This window comes from Raphanus sativus, chromosome 1, assembly GCF_000801105.2.
Source record: "Raphanus sativus cultivar WK10039 chromosome 1, ASM80110v3, whole genome shotgun sequence".
NCBI classification, from domain to species: domain Eukaryota; kingdom Viridiplantae; phylum Streptophyta; class Magnoliopsida; order Brassicales; family Brassicaceae; genus Raphanus; species Raphanus sativus.
This window is the reverse complement of record NC_079511.1, coordinates 11,780,948-11,793,367: the sequence shown is the minus strand read 5'-3', so window position 1 is coordinate 11,793,367 and position 12,420 is coordinate 11,780,948. Positions and strand designations below refer to the sequence as shown.

The 12,420-nt window shown below is 36.3% G+C and overlaps 2 protein-coding genes, 1 long non-coding RNA gene and 1 other non-coding gene across 9 annotated transcripts; 2 read left to right on the top strand and 2 right to left on the bottom strand.

The window, feature by feature from the left end:
• The first annotated feature begins 308 nt into the window (after positions 1-308).
• LOC108854616 (uncharacterized) lies at positions 309-1,580 on the top strand. Its single transcript, XM_018628224.2, has one exon. The coding sequence runs from the start codon at positions 481-483 to the stop codon at positions 1,267-1,269; it is 789 nt and encodes a 262-aa protein (XP_018483726.2). The 5' UTR covers positions 309-480; the 3' UTR covers positions 1,270-1,580.
• Positions 1,581-1,802: 222 nt separating this feature from the next.
• TRNAQ-UUG (transfer RNA glutamine (anticodon UUG)) lies at positions 1,803-1,874 on the bottom strand. The gene has a single exon. It is a non-coding gene; the product is annotated as a tRNA-Gln (tRNA).
• Positions 1,875-3,586: 1,712 nt separating this feature from the next.
• LOC108845408 (nucleolin 1-like) lies at positions 3,587-4,906 on the bottom strand. The gene is made up of 5 exons (XM_018618626.2): positions 4,867-4,906; positions 4,640-4,783; positions 4,240-4,551; positions 3,973-4,142; positions 3,587-3,900 (listed from the first exon to the last, which is right to left on the bottom strand). The coding sequence occupies exons 1-5, from the start codon at positions 4,884-4,886 to the stop codon at positions 3,821-3,823; spliced, it is 726 nt and encodes a 241-aa protein (XP_018474128.2). The 5' UTR covers positions 4,887-4,906; the 3' UTR covers positions 3,587-3,820.
• Positions 4,907-10,027: 5,121 nt separating this feature from the next.
• Positions 10,028-12,001, top strand: LOC108861005 (uncharacterized). Of its 6 annotated transcripts, none has more exons than XR_001950789.2 (7): positions 10,028-10,096; positions 10,189-10,449; positions 10,522-10,603; positions 10,683-10,786; positions 10,908-10,982; positions 11,092-11,147; positions 11,235-11,598. It is a non-coding gene; the product is annotated as an uncharacterized LOC108861005 (long non-coding RNA). The 6 variants fall into 6 exon arrangements; XR_001950788.2 differs by adding an exon at positions 11,788-12,001 and having other exon boundaries at positions 10,034-10,449; positions 11,235-11,283; XR_001950785.2 differs by adding an exon at positions 11,788-12,000 and having other exon boundaries at positions 10,034-10,449; positions 11,235-11,393.
• The last annotated feature ends 419 nt before the right edge of the window (positions 12,002-12,420 follow it).

The following is a 12,420-nucleotide window of genomic DNA, read 5'->3' as shown; positions in this document are numbered from 1 at the left end:
ATATAATATGGGTAATCTTAACACTATTACCAAAATAAAATAGAAATATTAAATGGTTCCAACAAACACGTGTCAAGTTTCGTCCGGCGGTGTACGTTGCCCAAGCGTGCTTATACATTGGCCCGGTCTTTGCTGTTCACTTCAGCTTCACCTGCTCTTTTATTACTCGCCAACTCGTTCCAACCATTCTTCACTTTTTATATATCACTTTATTCAAGTTGTCCCCAATAATGCGATCATTTTTTTCCTTCTGGAATTGGACGTATTCACCTAATGCTTGTAGTCATGAAATTTCCACGACCAACCTATAAGAAAAAATAGATGATGATGATATATCCATTGGTTTCAATAATTCAACCAATTATAGAGAGTCTTTACATATCTATATAAAACCCTCATCTAATTGTTCAGACAAGTCAAAGTGATCATCCATCCACTTTACTAAAAAGTTTATTTCCGGTTGGATTTACAAAAAAAAAAATGGCTTCTTTTGTTTCCCAAGATGTTGCCGCTGAGAAAATTCACGCCATGAGGAGGTTCGAGAGAACAAAATATTTGTGGAAGTTTCTTCCAGTGATTGAAGTTCTTGTCGTCGTCTTACTTCTCCTCTCTTGGTTGACGCCGTCTCTTTCCGTCGGTGAGTATCTCCGGCGGATTGTTTCCGGTGGTCTGACCGGTGGAATATTCATTTTCTGCCTTGTGAACGTTCTCATCGCCCTAATTTTCTCCTTATCTAACCACCACCAAAAAGTAACCGAACCGGATCTGTATTTTCAATACGTTTCTTCCTCCGCAACCACCACTCCTCTCAGTGGTTTGTCATCCGCTACCACCACTCCTCTCGGTGGTTGTTCGTCCTCCTCCGCGGTAGTCTCTGAACCGCCGCCGGCGTCTGAAAACGAAGAAAAGACTTCAGATGGAAAGTCAGGGACGGACTTTACCTCCGTTACACTAACCGCCGAAGAGGCTCGACCGGTGAGGCGAGAGATGGTCCGGGCTGTCAGCTCCGTGACGGACACAGCTCATGCTATAAGGAGGAAGCATGAAATGACGTTTCTGCCTCCAGTCGTTGCCGAGACTAGTACTAATGATCATCAGGTTTACCGAAGGTCGAGATCGGAGAGGCTTGACGTGCGGGGAGATTTTCGACGGAGCATGAGACGGTTGTGTGATATTGATGACCTGAGCAGTGATGAGTTTAGATCGACGGTGGAGACGTTTATAGCTGGAAAGAAGAAGATGCTTTTGAAGGAATGGATGAAGCCGTAAAATATTATTAAGAACACGACTTTTGCTAGGCTTTAACGTTCGTTCATTTTGGATACATATTAGTATATAATTTCTTGTGATCACTAGTGAGTGCATATCTACGAAAAAATCATAGTTCTATAAAATTGGGAGCTTTTCTCGTTCGTTCTACTACAGCTTATCACTTCCTTGGTCAAAACGTAAGATAATTGTAATCGAAAGATAACAGCTACCATCTTCAGAACTATCGTTTTTATAATTTTGAACAAAATGTACAACTTTCCATGTTGAAGAAGGTAGTATTCTTTGTTTCGGATGTGGAGATGCCATTGAAGCGATATCTCATCCACATGATTTTGGACACGTTACCGTAACTGCATGGAGAGAATATATATATATGAAGAATAATCACTCCGGGATGTTGTAGTCGTACATGCTTTTTCTCCTTGTCGTCTCCAAAGGCGAATGCTCTTGAAGGGGGCATGGATTCATGGGTTTTTTAGAATGACATTGCTATTTGTTTGTATTTTTAAAAAGTTAAAATGGCTTAAAATAGGTCCTACCGGGAGTCGAACCCAGGTCGCTGGATTCAAAGTCCAGAGTGCTAACCACTACACCATAGAACCACAGGGATCAATTTTGCAGACTAAAAGATAAAAATCACCATATTTCAGTACACAGTCAGACTAGCATAGGTGGTTTAAGCCACATGTCCAAAGGTGTTTGTGTCACTTTTATCTTATCAATTTAATTACAGAAATAAAATTATAATATTGGAACATTTTCTTTTCTCCTGCAATTTTAATTGAAAATCCTTTAGCAAAAAAAAAAAAAATTATAATATTCTTTTGATAAAGAAAAATTTATAATATTGACCCTTCCGTCAAACTATGATGCTTGAAGCAAAAAATAAATGATGCCTTTTAAAATGTAAAAGAAGAATATTAAATTCTCCACTCCTAAAGACAGGAGAAAGCGAGTAACCAACTTTTTTTACAAAATAATAGAAGTTTTAAAATTTATAGTATCACTAGCCGCTTTAGTATAGCACCATGTTCTAAAACTCGCCCTGAATGGCCGATTATGCAGCGGTCAAACGCTCAACCCAACGGTGATGCACCGTCACAACAACTTATTCTAGCTGACTTATGCAGCGCCAAACACATAGTCCCTTTTTTCTACAACGCGTAACATTTATACATTTTTGCTTTATCATAGAGTGTTTGTGTGATTCTAGGAAAAGCTCAAATAACTGGATGAGTTATGCCAACTTCAACATGTGACCCACGAATAGTTACCTCGTCATGCATGATGCATGTAACCAGATCAGATGGAAGAAAATGTGTTAACCAATGAGCGTCGAGATATGTAAACTCGCCTACCTAGGACAACTTCGTATTCCCTTACTCTGTAGTTACTCATGGAAATGTAGAATTACCTCTAAGGAGAACACGGCATCACGGGTATAACTAGACTTATGTACGTTCAACTATCTATTTCTAATAATATTACGATACCAGCATATACGAATTGGTCAGACTAATTAAGATGGCGTTTCTGATGACAAAAGCATAAAGCAAACGAGCACGCGTTATGAAGCCGTTATCTCAAAACTCACATATGTGGTATAAAAGACAATGAAATTGTAGGTGATATTCTAGTGCCTGGATTCGTGTAAGTTTAGTCTTTATCTATCTATCTATACAAGTTTCATCTACATATTTTCTATCTATCTGTAAATGATAATTAATGATACATGGGTCACACAAATTGGTTTTGGTATGCATGTTAAGAAGGGGTCACACATTTTGATGGTGATGTATTTATATTACAAAACATTTTTAATATTTGTTTCTTATCAGTATAAGAAATCTACGTACGTACGTAGAAGATTTAACCAAATCGTTATTGTTAACCAATATATTTGTAGTTTTGATATGGGTCCGGTAAACCTAAAAGATATCTAAACGGACGAAGTGAACTAAAGGAGGATTAATGAACATGCACCGATGTAATATGGCAGAGAACACTATAAGAAGAGGGATGATCAGCGAGCGAGGGGGCATCTTCTTGCTCCCCCAAAACCCTAAAATATTGTTACTTCTCTATACACGTGTACATTACACTGAATATATAGTCTTAAAATAATCAATAGACGCATACATTTTGTTTTCAAATTGAATCCCTACATGCCTAATATACAGTATGAATATGTAGCTATGAATTTTCAAATTCGCAAATGATACCTAGAAATCTATTATTAACACTACTCAGCGTGATGATAACATCTGATAAGACTGAGTACTATACGGCAAAAATAAAATCCTTTTTTTCCATCACAACATTATTCGAGTTAGCCGCAAATCGGACAAACGACTCAATGAAACAGGAACAGGTCAAAGTTCAAAAAAAAAAAAAAGAAACAGGAACAGGTCATGAGTACTGAGTTTTAACATCGGGACCCACATATAAGACAAGACAGGTGGGATAATGTTAAAGGTGCAGGACGATATATCGCATAAAGAGAGACAAAAGTAGGATTGCAGTGCATCACCAGTTGAGAATAGGCTTTCTACTTCCAAGCCTTCTTACGGTTGGCCTTCTTCTTCTTCATCTTGTAACGGCTCGTCTTCTTGGGGTTGGCAACCCGAGCTGAAACAAAAACAAAAGAGATAAATGAGAATCCACTGCCTTGTTACCAAGAATCAAGAATTTATTATATACCTGGGATCATGAAGCCACGTGGGAAAGCATCATCGACAGGAATGGGGCTGTTTCCCACGGGTTTTAAAGCAGGCACAACAACTAGTTTGAATCCTCCTCCCATGTCACTCCCATTAAGTTCCAGGGCCTTCTCTTCTGCACCTTCTCCCAGAATAGAAATGATGGCTTGGCTTTAAGCATGAAAAGAAAAAGAAAACAGTCAAATAGTTAGAACATTTAAGGGAAAAAATTGTCAAAAAAAAAAAGGTGGAGGAAGAAGGCACAAACTGATCTTGACTGGGATGATGTTCTACGGGGAATAACTGAAAATCAACAATCTCTCCGCATGAAGAGAAACGGTTGGTCAAGAAGGTCTTGATATCAGCAGCAGGAAGCGAAGTGTCATATCCTCTAACGATAATCATTTTGCCATCATAAGCTCGTTCTGCCTCGGCCAACCTAGCAGTCATTTCAGGAGTGAGTTTAAGGAACTCCTCGTGAGTTGAAGTAGCAACTATTTTGCGTCCTTCCATCTCACTTCCACTAAGTTGCAGTGCCTTCTCTTCTGCGCCGTCTCCCAAAATATATATATATCCAGATCTGTAAACAACAATTAGTTTTTAGTTAAAAGAATAAACTTTTGAGAGAGCAAACTGGAGGAGAGGAAAAAGAAGCCACAAACACAAACCTGTTGGGAGCACCGTCTATAGCGAAATAGGGGATAGAAACAAACACAACTTCTCCACATGAAGAGAAGTGTTTAGTTAACTGGCTCTTGACAACATCCACATGAAGGGAAGTGTCATATCCCTTAACTAAAATCCTAACGCTCCTGCAATTTTAAATAACCTATACATATTATTATCGTATCAACACATCTAAATTGCAGATAACGAAATCTCAATAATCAATTACCGGCTTCTTAGAGCTCTCATAGCATCCAAATCACTATCCATTCCTTAAGATAGTACACAAGGTCTAGCTAATCAGAAATTCTACTACTTCAAATTCAACAAATATATATTAAAGAATAACAAAGGAAAAGAAGAATATTACTTTGACTGCGGATTCGTCCATGGAGACTTTGATAGTTAGACAGCTAGGTTTTCGAGATTTTTTTCAGTTTTAGGGATTCTTGGAGATGAAGAAAGAGGGATGCTAAACTAGAGTATATTTAACACAACAAACGATTGGACCTGGGCCTCAACCAAGCCTAATATTGGCAATACATAACTACATAAGACCTATTCTGCTTTAGAGCAGGAGAGTATACATAACTACATAAGACCTTGTAGGCCACCTATTCATAAATACATAACTACATAAGACCTATTCGTATATTTATAATTTTTTTGGATCGGGTTAGTCTGGGTTCTGGTAATTGTTTAAACACAAATTGGTGATCTAGAATAGGGAACAAGAGTAAATCACAAGTTCGATTGAGAGTCAATATTCAACAACGGTCTATGTATGAAAGTGGATTCAAAAGAGTTAGGCTTTGTAAAATTTGGTCGTAGGAGAAACCTCTATGACTGATTTCTTGAGTTCATTGTATATATCATGTTGATAATCCACAGGAATACATAGTTTGTTAACCAATATATTTATAGTTTTGATATGGGTCTATTACATGGTAAACCTAAGATACATCTAAAAAGGAGAAGCGAACTAAAGAGGGATTAATGAACATTTACCAATGTAATATGGCAGAGAACACTATTATCAACACTAAGCGTGATGATAACATCTGATCAGACTGACTCAACGGGTAATTCATTTTTTTGGGTAGATGGGAAGCAATGAGATTTTATCATACAAAATTATTTGAGTTACGAAACTAACTATCTGAGAAACATTATGTAACAAAGGAGATAATTGTCAAGCTACTCAAAGCAAAAAGAACACATTATGAGTACTGAGTTTAGTTTTGACATCCAGATACATAAGACAGATAGGTAATGTTAAAGGTGACAATATATCACATAAAGAGAGACAAAAGGATTGCAGCGCATCACACAGGTTGAGAATACCAAAAGGCTTTCTACTTCCAATTCTTCTTACGGTTGGCCTTCTTCTTCTTCATCTTGTAACGGCTCGTCTTCTTGGGGTTGATAAACCGATCTGAAACAAAAACAAAAAAACAAAAGAGTTAAATGAGAATCCCCTGCCTTGTTAACAAGAATCAAGAATTTATATACCTGGGATCATGTAGCCACGTGGGATATCATCACGGACAGGATGATCGGGGCAGCTGTTTTCCACGGGTTGTTTAGAAGACACAACAACTAGTTTGAATCCTCCCATGTCACTCCCATTAAGTTCCAGGGCCTTCTCTTCTGCACCTTCTCCCCAGATAGAAATGATGGCTTGGCTTTAAGAATTGAAAGAGTCAAATAGTTAGAACATTTAAGGGAAAAAAAATCACAACTGGTTGTCAAAAAGAAAAAAAAAAGGTGGAGGAAGAGGGCACAAATTAACTGATCTTGAATGGGAAGATGTTTATAGTTGAATATCTGAAAATCAATAATCTCTCCGCATGAAGAGAAATGGTTGGTCAAGGAGGCCTCGATATCAGCATCAGGAAGTGAAGTGTCATATCCTTTAACCACCACGCTTGGGCTATCCCAGGCTCGGTTGGCCTTGGCCAACCTAGCAGCCATTGCAGGAGTAAGTTTAATGAAGTCGTGAGTTGTAGTGGCAACTATCTTGCGTCCTTCCATCTCACTTCCACTAAGTTGCAGTGCCTTCTCTTCTGCTTCTTCTCCCAGAATATATACAAATCAAGCACTGTAAACAACAAGTAGTTTTTAGAGCATCTCCAAACCTTTTCTATATTTGCCTTTAATTGTTATAATAGAGTAAAATCTACTCCAACCTACCTCTATTTCTTCCCCTAAAATAGATATTTGCTATTTCTTCCTCTATATTTAGGGAAAAAAATAGCATTCCTCTATAATAGAGGCAAACTTTTTTATTTACAAAGTAGTCCTCTAATTTTTATGATTGTAACTAAAATACTTGTTTATAAAAAAATACAATTTTTACATATAAAAGCACAGATTTTTGTTTACGTACTGATTCTTAAATTTTATAACTATAATTATAATTAAAATAAAATATAAATATTATTATTTTATTCAAAAGTCAAGATTTTTTATTTAAATATTAATCAATACAACATATTAAAACAACTTAATACTCTGGTAAATTACTTTCGGATCCATAAAGATTATTAAAATATTGTCCAAATGATGTTGATGGAGGAGGAATTTGTTTATCTTGTTGCTGATGACTGCGCTTTTGTAAAATCCGTGCTTTCTCTGCTTGGAAATGTTCACGAACATTTGGATCTTCTATAGAATTTAAATCACAAAATAAAATTTGCCGGTCGTAGTGGATCACCTACTATAATTCTTGAAGCTGTGGCTGATTATGATCTTTGGATATGGCATGCATATTTTAGATTGCATGGGACTAATAATGATATTAATGTGTTGGAGTCTTCTCACCTTTTCTCCAATCTCGCTCAAGGTATTGCTCCTCCTATCCATTATGTCATTCAAAGAAAAGAATATAATATGGGTTATTACTTGACCGATGGTATATATCCGAAATGGTCAACCATAGTGCAAACTATTCATGAGCCAGTAAGTCCGAAGAAAAAATATTTTGCAGCACAACAAGAAGCATGTAGGAAAGATGTAGAACGTGCATTCAGAGTTTTACAATCACGTTTTGCGATTGTGAAAGGACCGGTACGTTTTTGGAAAAAGAAAGTGCTACATGATATAATGACTACATGTATAATTTTACATAACATGAGGATGAACGTGATCTCGATGCACCGATTGGAATTGGAAGAGAAGCTCCACCTCCAGAAGTCGAAATACCAGATGATGAAGATAACCGATTTCAAGAGTTTCTATGTCGATTTTTTTTTTTAAAAAAGAAGCTCATTTCTCACTTCGCAATGTATTAATTGATCATTTATGGGAAAACTATAGTAATAATGATGGTTAGATAATATGTATCTTGTTTTATTATTATTGTTTAATGTCTTTATGTAATAAAATGTTTCATTTAGATAATATTTTAATTTTATGAAAAAAATTCAAAAAATATAATAAAGAGGTTAATTTTCAGCATTTATAAGTTAGAGGTGTAAAATATAAAATAAAAAAAGAATCTATTAAGAATATTCCCTTTTAGAGGAAGAAATAGAGGAATACATTGGAGAGAAACTCACCTCTATTATAGAGTTCTTCTATTATAGAGGAAAAAATAGAGAAATACATTGGAGATGGTCTTAGTTTATAAGAATGAATACATTGGAGAGAAACTCACCTCTATTATAGAGTTCTTCTATTATAGAGGAAAAAATAGAGAAATACATTGGAGATGGTCTTAGTTTATAAGAATGAACTTGAGAGAGAGAGAGAGCAAACTGGAGGAGGAAGTAAAAGAAGCCACAAACACAAACCTGTGGGAAGTACCGTCTTTAAATAAATAGGGAAATTTAAAACACACAGCCTCTCCGCATGAAGAGAAGTGTTTCGTTAATTGGCTCTTGACAACATCAACACGAAGGGAAGTGTCATATCCCTTAACTAAAATCTCAACGCTCCTGCAATAATAAATAATCTAGGCATATTGTTATTGTATCAACACATCTAAATTATAGATAACAAAATCTCAATAATCAGATTACCCGATTGCTAGAGCTCCCAGAGGATCCAATTCCATCCCCTAAGATAGTAGTACACAAGATCTAATCAGAAATTATACTATTTTAAATTCAGCAAATATCTATTAAAGAATAACAAAGAAGAAGAATGTTACTTTGATTGCGGATTCGTCCATGGAAACCTTGATCGTTCGACGGCTAGGTTTTCGATATTTTTTCAGGTTTTAGGAATTCGTGGAGATGAAGAAAGAGGGATACGATCCTAGAGTATATTTAAGGCAACAAACGATTGGGCCTGGGACTTAACTAAGCCTAGTATGAAGAGATCAAAAAGACTGAAAGAGTATGGGAACTTTGCATGTATCCTCTTTATTTTATCTCTACATGCACGCTCACAAATCTTTCTTTTGCCTCTAATGTATAAGCAATTAGGCTATGATGTCTGGTCCATGGAGTTATTATGGTCGATCCTGAAGAGTTATTGAGACGATTTGCATACTATAGAAACTTCAGTTTATGGGGGTTGATCAAAAGAAAAATATAAAGCTATGGACATGAAAATTATCTATTTATATAAAATACACTTTGTTTCTCTCCTAGGGTGTCCAGCTCAGATGACACGTCATAAACTCAACACCTCTCACGCTGACACGTGTCACAGACGAATTGAAGCTTTGCGTTTCATTTTAACGCTGATCACGGTGGGCTATCTTCTTTACTGCATGTTGGCTTCTGAGTATTGTCCCTGTATCCAGCCCGAAAAGATGAGAGTCGCCTTCTAACCCTAATTGATTTCTGAGTTCTTCGGCGAGGACAAAAATTAATCTGAAAATGAAACAAATGTTGGACGACTAGATATGGAAGCCATCAAGCATCTGAAACCAAAACTACGGCTAAGGTTCACCGGGACTCCGCTACAAATAGTGATGGACGGCAAAGACGGAGGATAGAGGAGAAGGGACAACGAGATCTGTAAGGGACCCCTCTTATATTTGTCTTCATCAATTTTTTTTGGTCTCCCTGAATTTATGATCTATTCTTCCTTTCTTCGTTTTTCATCTGGATTTAGCTGTAAAAAGACCGCTTTTGTGAGAGAACACTCCTACAAGAGAGACAATAATGAGAGGACTAAATCATCTTCAGATGCTCGAACCAGTGCTCATGGATGAATCGACCATCCTTGCTTCCGGTAAGGTCACACACATCCTTGATTTTCATTTTGTATTAGCGGCCTGAAGACCCGTGGGCTGCATACTCAAAGCCAGTATATCCTCTGCCTCACAAGAAGGAGAGTACATCCTGGAAGGCAATACAAAAGGCATGCATCAAACATATTACTTTTTTACTTTGTTTAGTTCTCAGTCATGCTGTTTTTGATTGTAATGTCTTTTTAGTAGATCCAAGCGAGTGGAGAAACAGTAGGACTTCAGCATTTCAAGCCTATAAAACCGTTAGGATCTGGTGATACTGGCATGTACCATTTCCTAAACAGTAAACTTGAGTCAAAACTGTCCTTAGCTCCTTTTACGTTTTTTTTTTGATTAAACACCTAGGCCCGGCGCCAGCCTGCGTCTGTACCGGTTAAGGCCCTGGACACGCCTCTCCGCCCGAGTTTCGAACCCGCGTTCCCTCAGCCGAAGCCTCGGGGTACCACTGGACTAACTCGTCCGGGTAGCTCCTTTTACTTTCGATATAATTATATGATTTACTTCTTTCTTTTGGCTACAAAGCGTCCATTTGGTTGAGCTAAAAGGCACAGGTGAGTTATACGCCATGAAGGCAATGAAGAAAACCATGATTCGAATCGTAACAAGGTATATGATGGAGAATGAGTTCCTTTTAATATTTTATTATATCTCTCACTGACAACGTGCAGCTTTATACAGGCTCACCGAGCATGCATCGAAAGGGAAATCATTTCCCTTCTGGATCATCCTTTCCTTCCCACTCTATTACCCTTCCTTTCAGGTATAGTTGTTTCTGTTTTTTCTTTGTATCATAACAGATCTTGGGGTCTCTTTGATAAAGCGTTCTGTTCTGTCCCCAGACATCTACACACGTTTGTTTGATCACAGACTCCTGCCCTGGTGGAGAGTTGTTTGCACTACTTGAAATACAACCTATGAAGTTTTTGTCAGAAGAATCAGTAAGGTACGTTGTTTTCCCTGTGTATCACAAGATTCACTGGTCAGAAGCAAATATTCAGTGTGGTGTACACAGTAAATCTAGAGGATGTACTCGTCCGTAAAGTTGTATGTTTGTGTGTTTATAGATAGAGATGATGTCGTAGGCAATTTATGAAACATTTGAAAAAGAAGTTGGAAAAACTACAGATCTTGCTAAACAGGTAGAGTACTGAAATTTCAGACACAAGATACAGACACACACACCTTTCGTTTGTTTTTTTCAAGCTTCTTCAATCTAACTAATTCCTCAATATTCTACTGTTCTTATAGGTGGTCGATAAGATTATAGTTTACAGGTTGGACTGTGACAAAAAAAAAGTTCACAGGTTGGCTTTTCTTAAATAGTCAAGTTAAAATTTGTCAAGAGAATATTATGGATGGTTTAAAACTAACTTTTGCCTGTTTTACGCAAGATGGCTACAAAAATGACGTTCCCACTACAGTCAATAAAAAGTGGCACGGGTATGTAGCTTGGAATATTATTGCAGCTTGGAATTTACTGAAGTAGATGATCTAGAGAAGAGATTGACTTTGCTTGGATGAATCTGAGAGATGAACCTTCTTAGTAGTAGGTATCACTCATCTTGCTTCAAATGAAAGCAGTTCCCTTAATTATTTTGGAAGTTGTGTTCTGTCAAATAGTATAAACAAAATATATTTTAGATTTTTTTGGTCTCGATTCTAAGGATTTTTTTCTAGCTGACATAAGAGTACATCATATCATTTATGTATGTTCTATAGATATTGTATATTTCCTAATGAAAAATTAAATATTCATATTTTGTCTCGGCTTAAGGAATTCATTTTTTCTAATTTGCTGGTGTTAGTTAGAATGATGCAAGCTAAGGACTCAGCAAGGAGATTAGCAGCATTCTCTTTGATATCTACCATTTTATCAGCTTCTTTTTTTTTGTTTAGATCAAATGTCATCTTCTTTAAAGCTTGCTTTTTCTATCATATTTTTAGGTTATGCAAAGGCTCATGCAGTAGAAAAATCAGCTCTCTTCTTCTAAACATGAACTTTTTGTGGTGGGTAAACTTGCTTTTGTTCTAATTAATTGTATCTCGGCCAGAAAAAAAATGATTATGTTTAACAGGATTTGTTACTTGGTATTTACCACATTGTAACAAAAGCAATCCATTTTTAACTTTTGAATAGATTGTGAAAATTAAATGAGATATGTTTAGCCAGTATAAATATCTCTCCTTCTAAAACGTTGGAACTCTATATCTAATTGTTACAAAAACTTACAAAATACTCTGATATAAAATGCTAAGACATTCTTATACATATATTGGAATTCCATTTTCTTTAAAAATCATTTAAAAAACAATGATGCAGAAGTGAAAGAAAAATGTATCCATATGCTGGATGAATATTTTATTTTCCAAGACCATAAATTTAGTTTAAATTTCACTAGAACATACATAGGAGTGATCGGTGATGGTTGTGAGTGCTCTATACAGTCACAATTCTCTCTACAGCAACAAATCAAGGCAATCAAACTTTCTTAAAAAAATCTATAGTTCCAGTCCAAAATCTTTTAAAAAATACAATTTTTTAAAAACTTTATGTTTAGTGCTTTTAAATATTTGAAA

What these genes read in the sequence shown, in the direction of transcription:
- LOC108845408 (XM_018618626.2), bottom strand. Translation starts at nt 4,886, where the DNA reads ATGAGAGCTCTAAGAAGCCG. An exon ending in ATAGACGGTGCTCCCAACAG is followed by an intron (nt 4,552 to 4,639) that starts GTTTGTGTTTGT and finishes TGTTGTTTACAG; the next exon opens with ATCTGGATATATATATATTT. An exon ending in CATCATCCCAGTCAAGATCA is followed by an intron (nt 4,143 to 4,239) that starts GTTTGTGCCTTC and finishes TCATGCTTAAAG; the next exon opens with CCAAGCCATCATTTCTATTC.
- LOC108854616 (XM_018628224.2), top strand. Translation starts at nt 481, where the DNA reads ATGGCTTCTTTTGTTTCCCAAGATGTTGCCGCTGAGAAAATTCACGCC.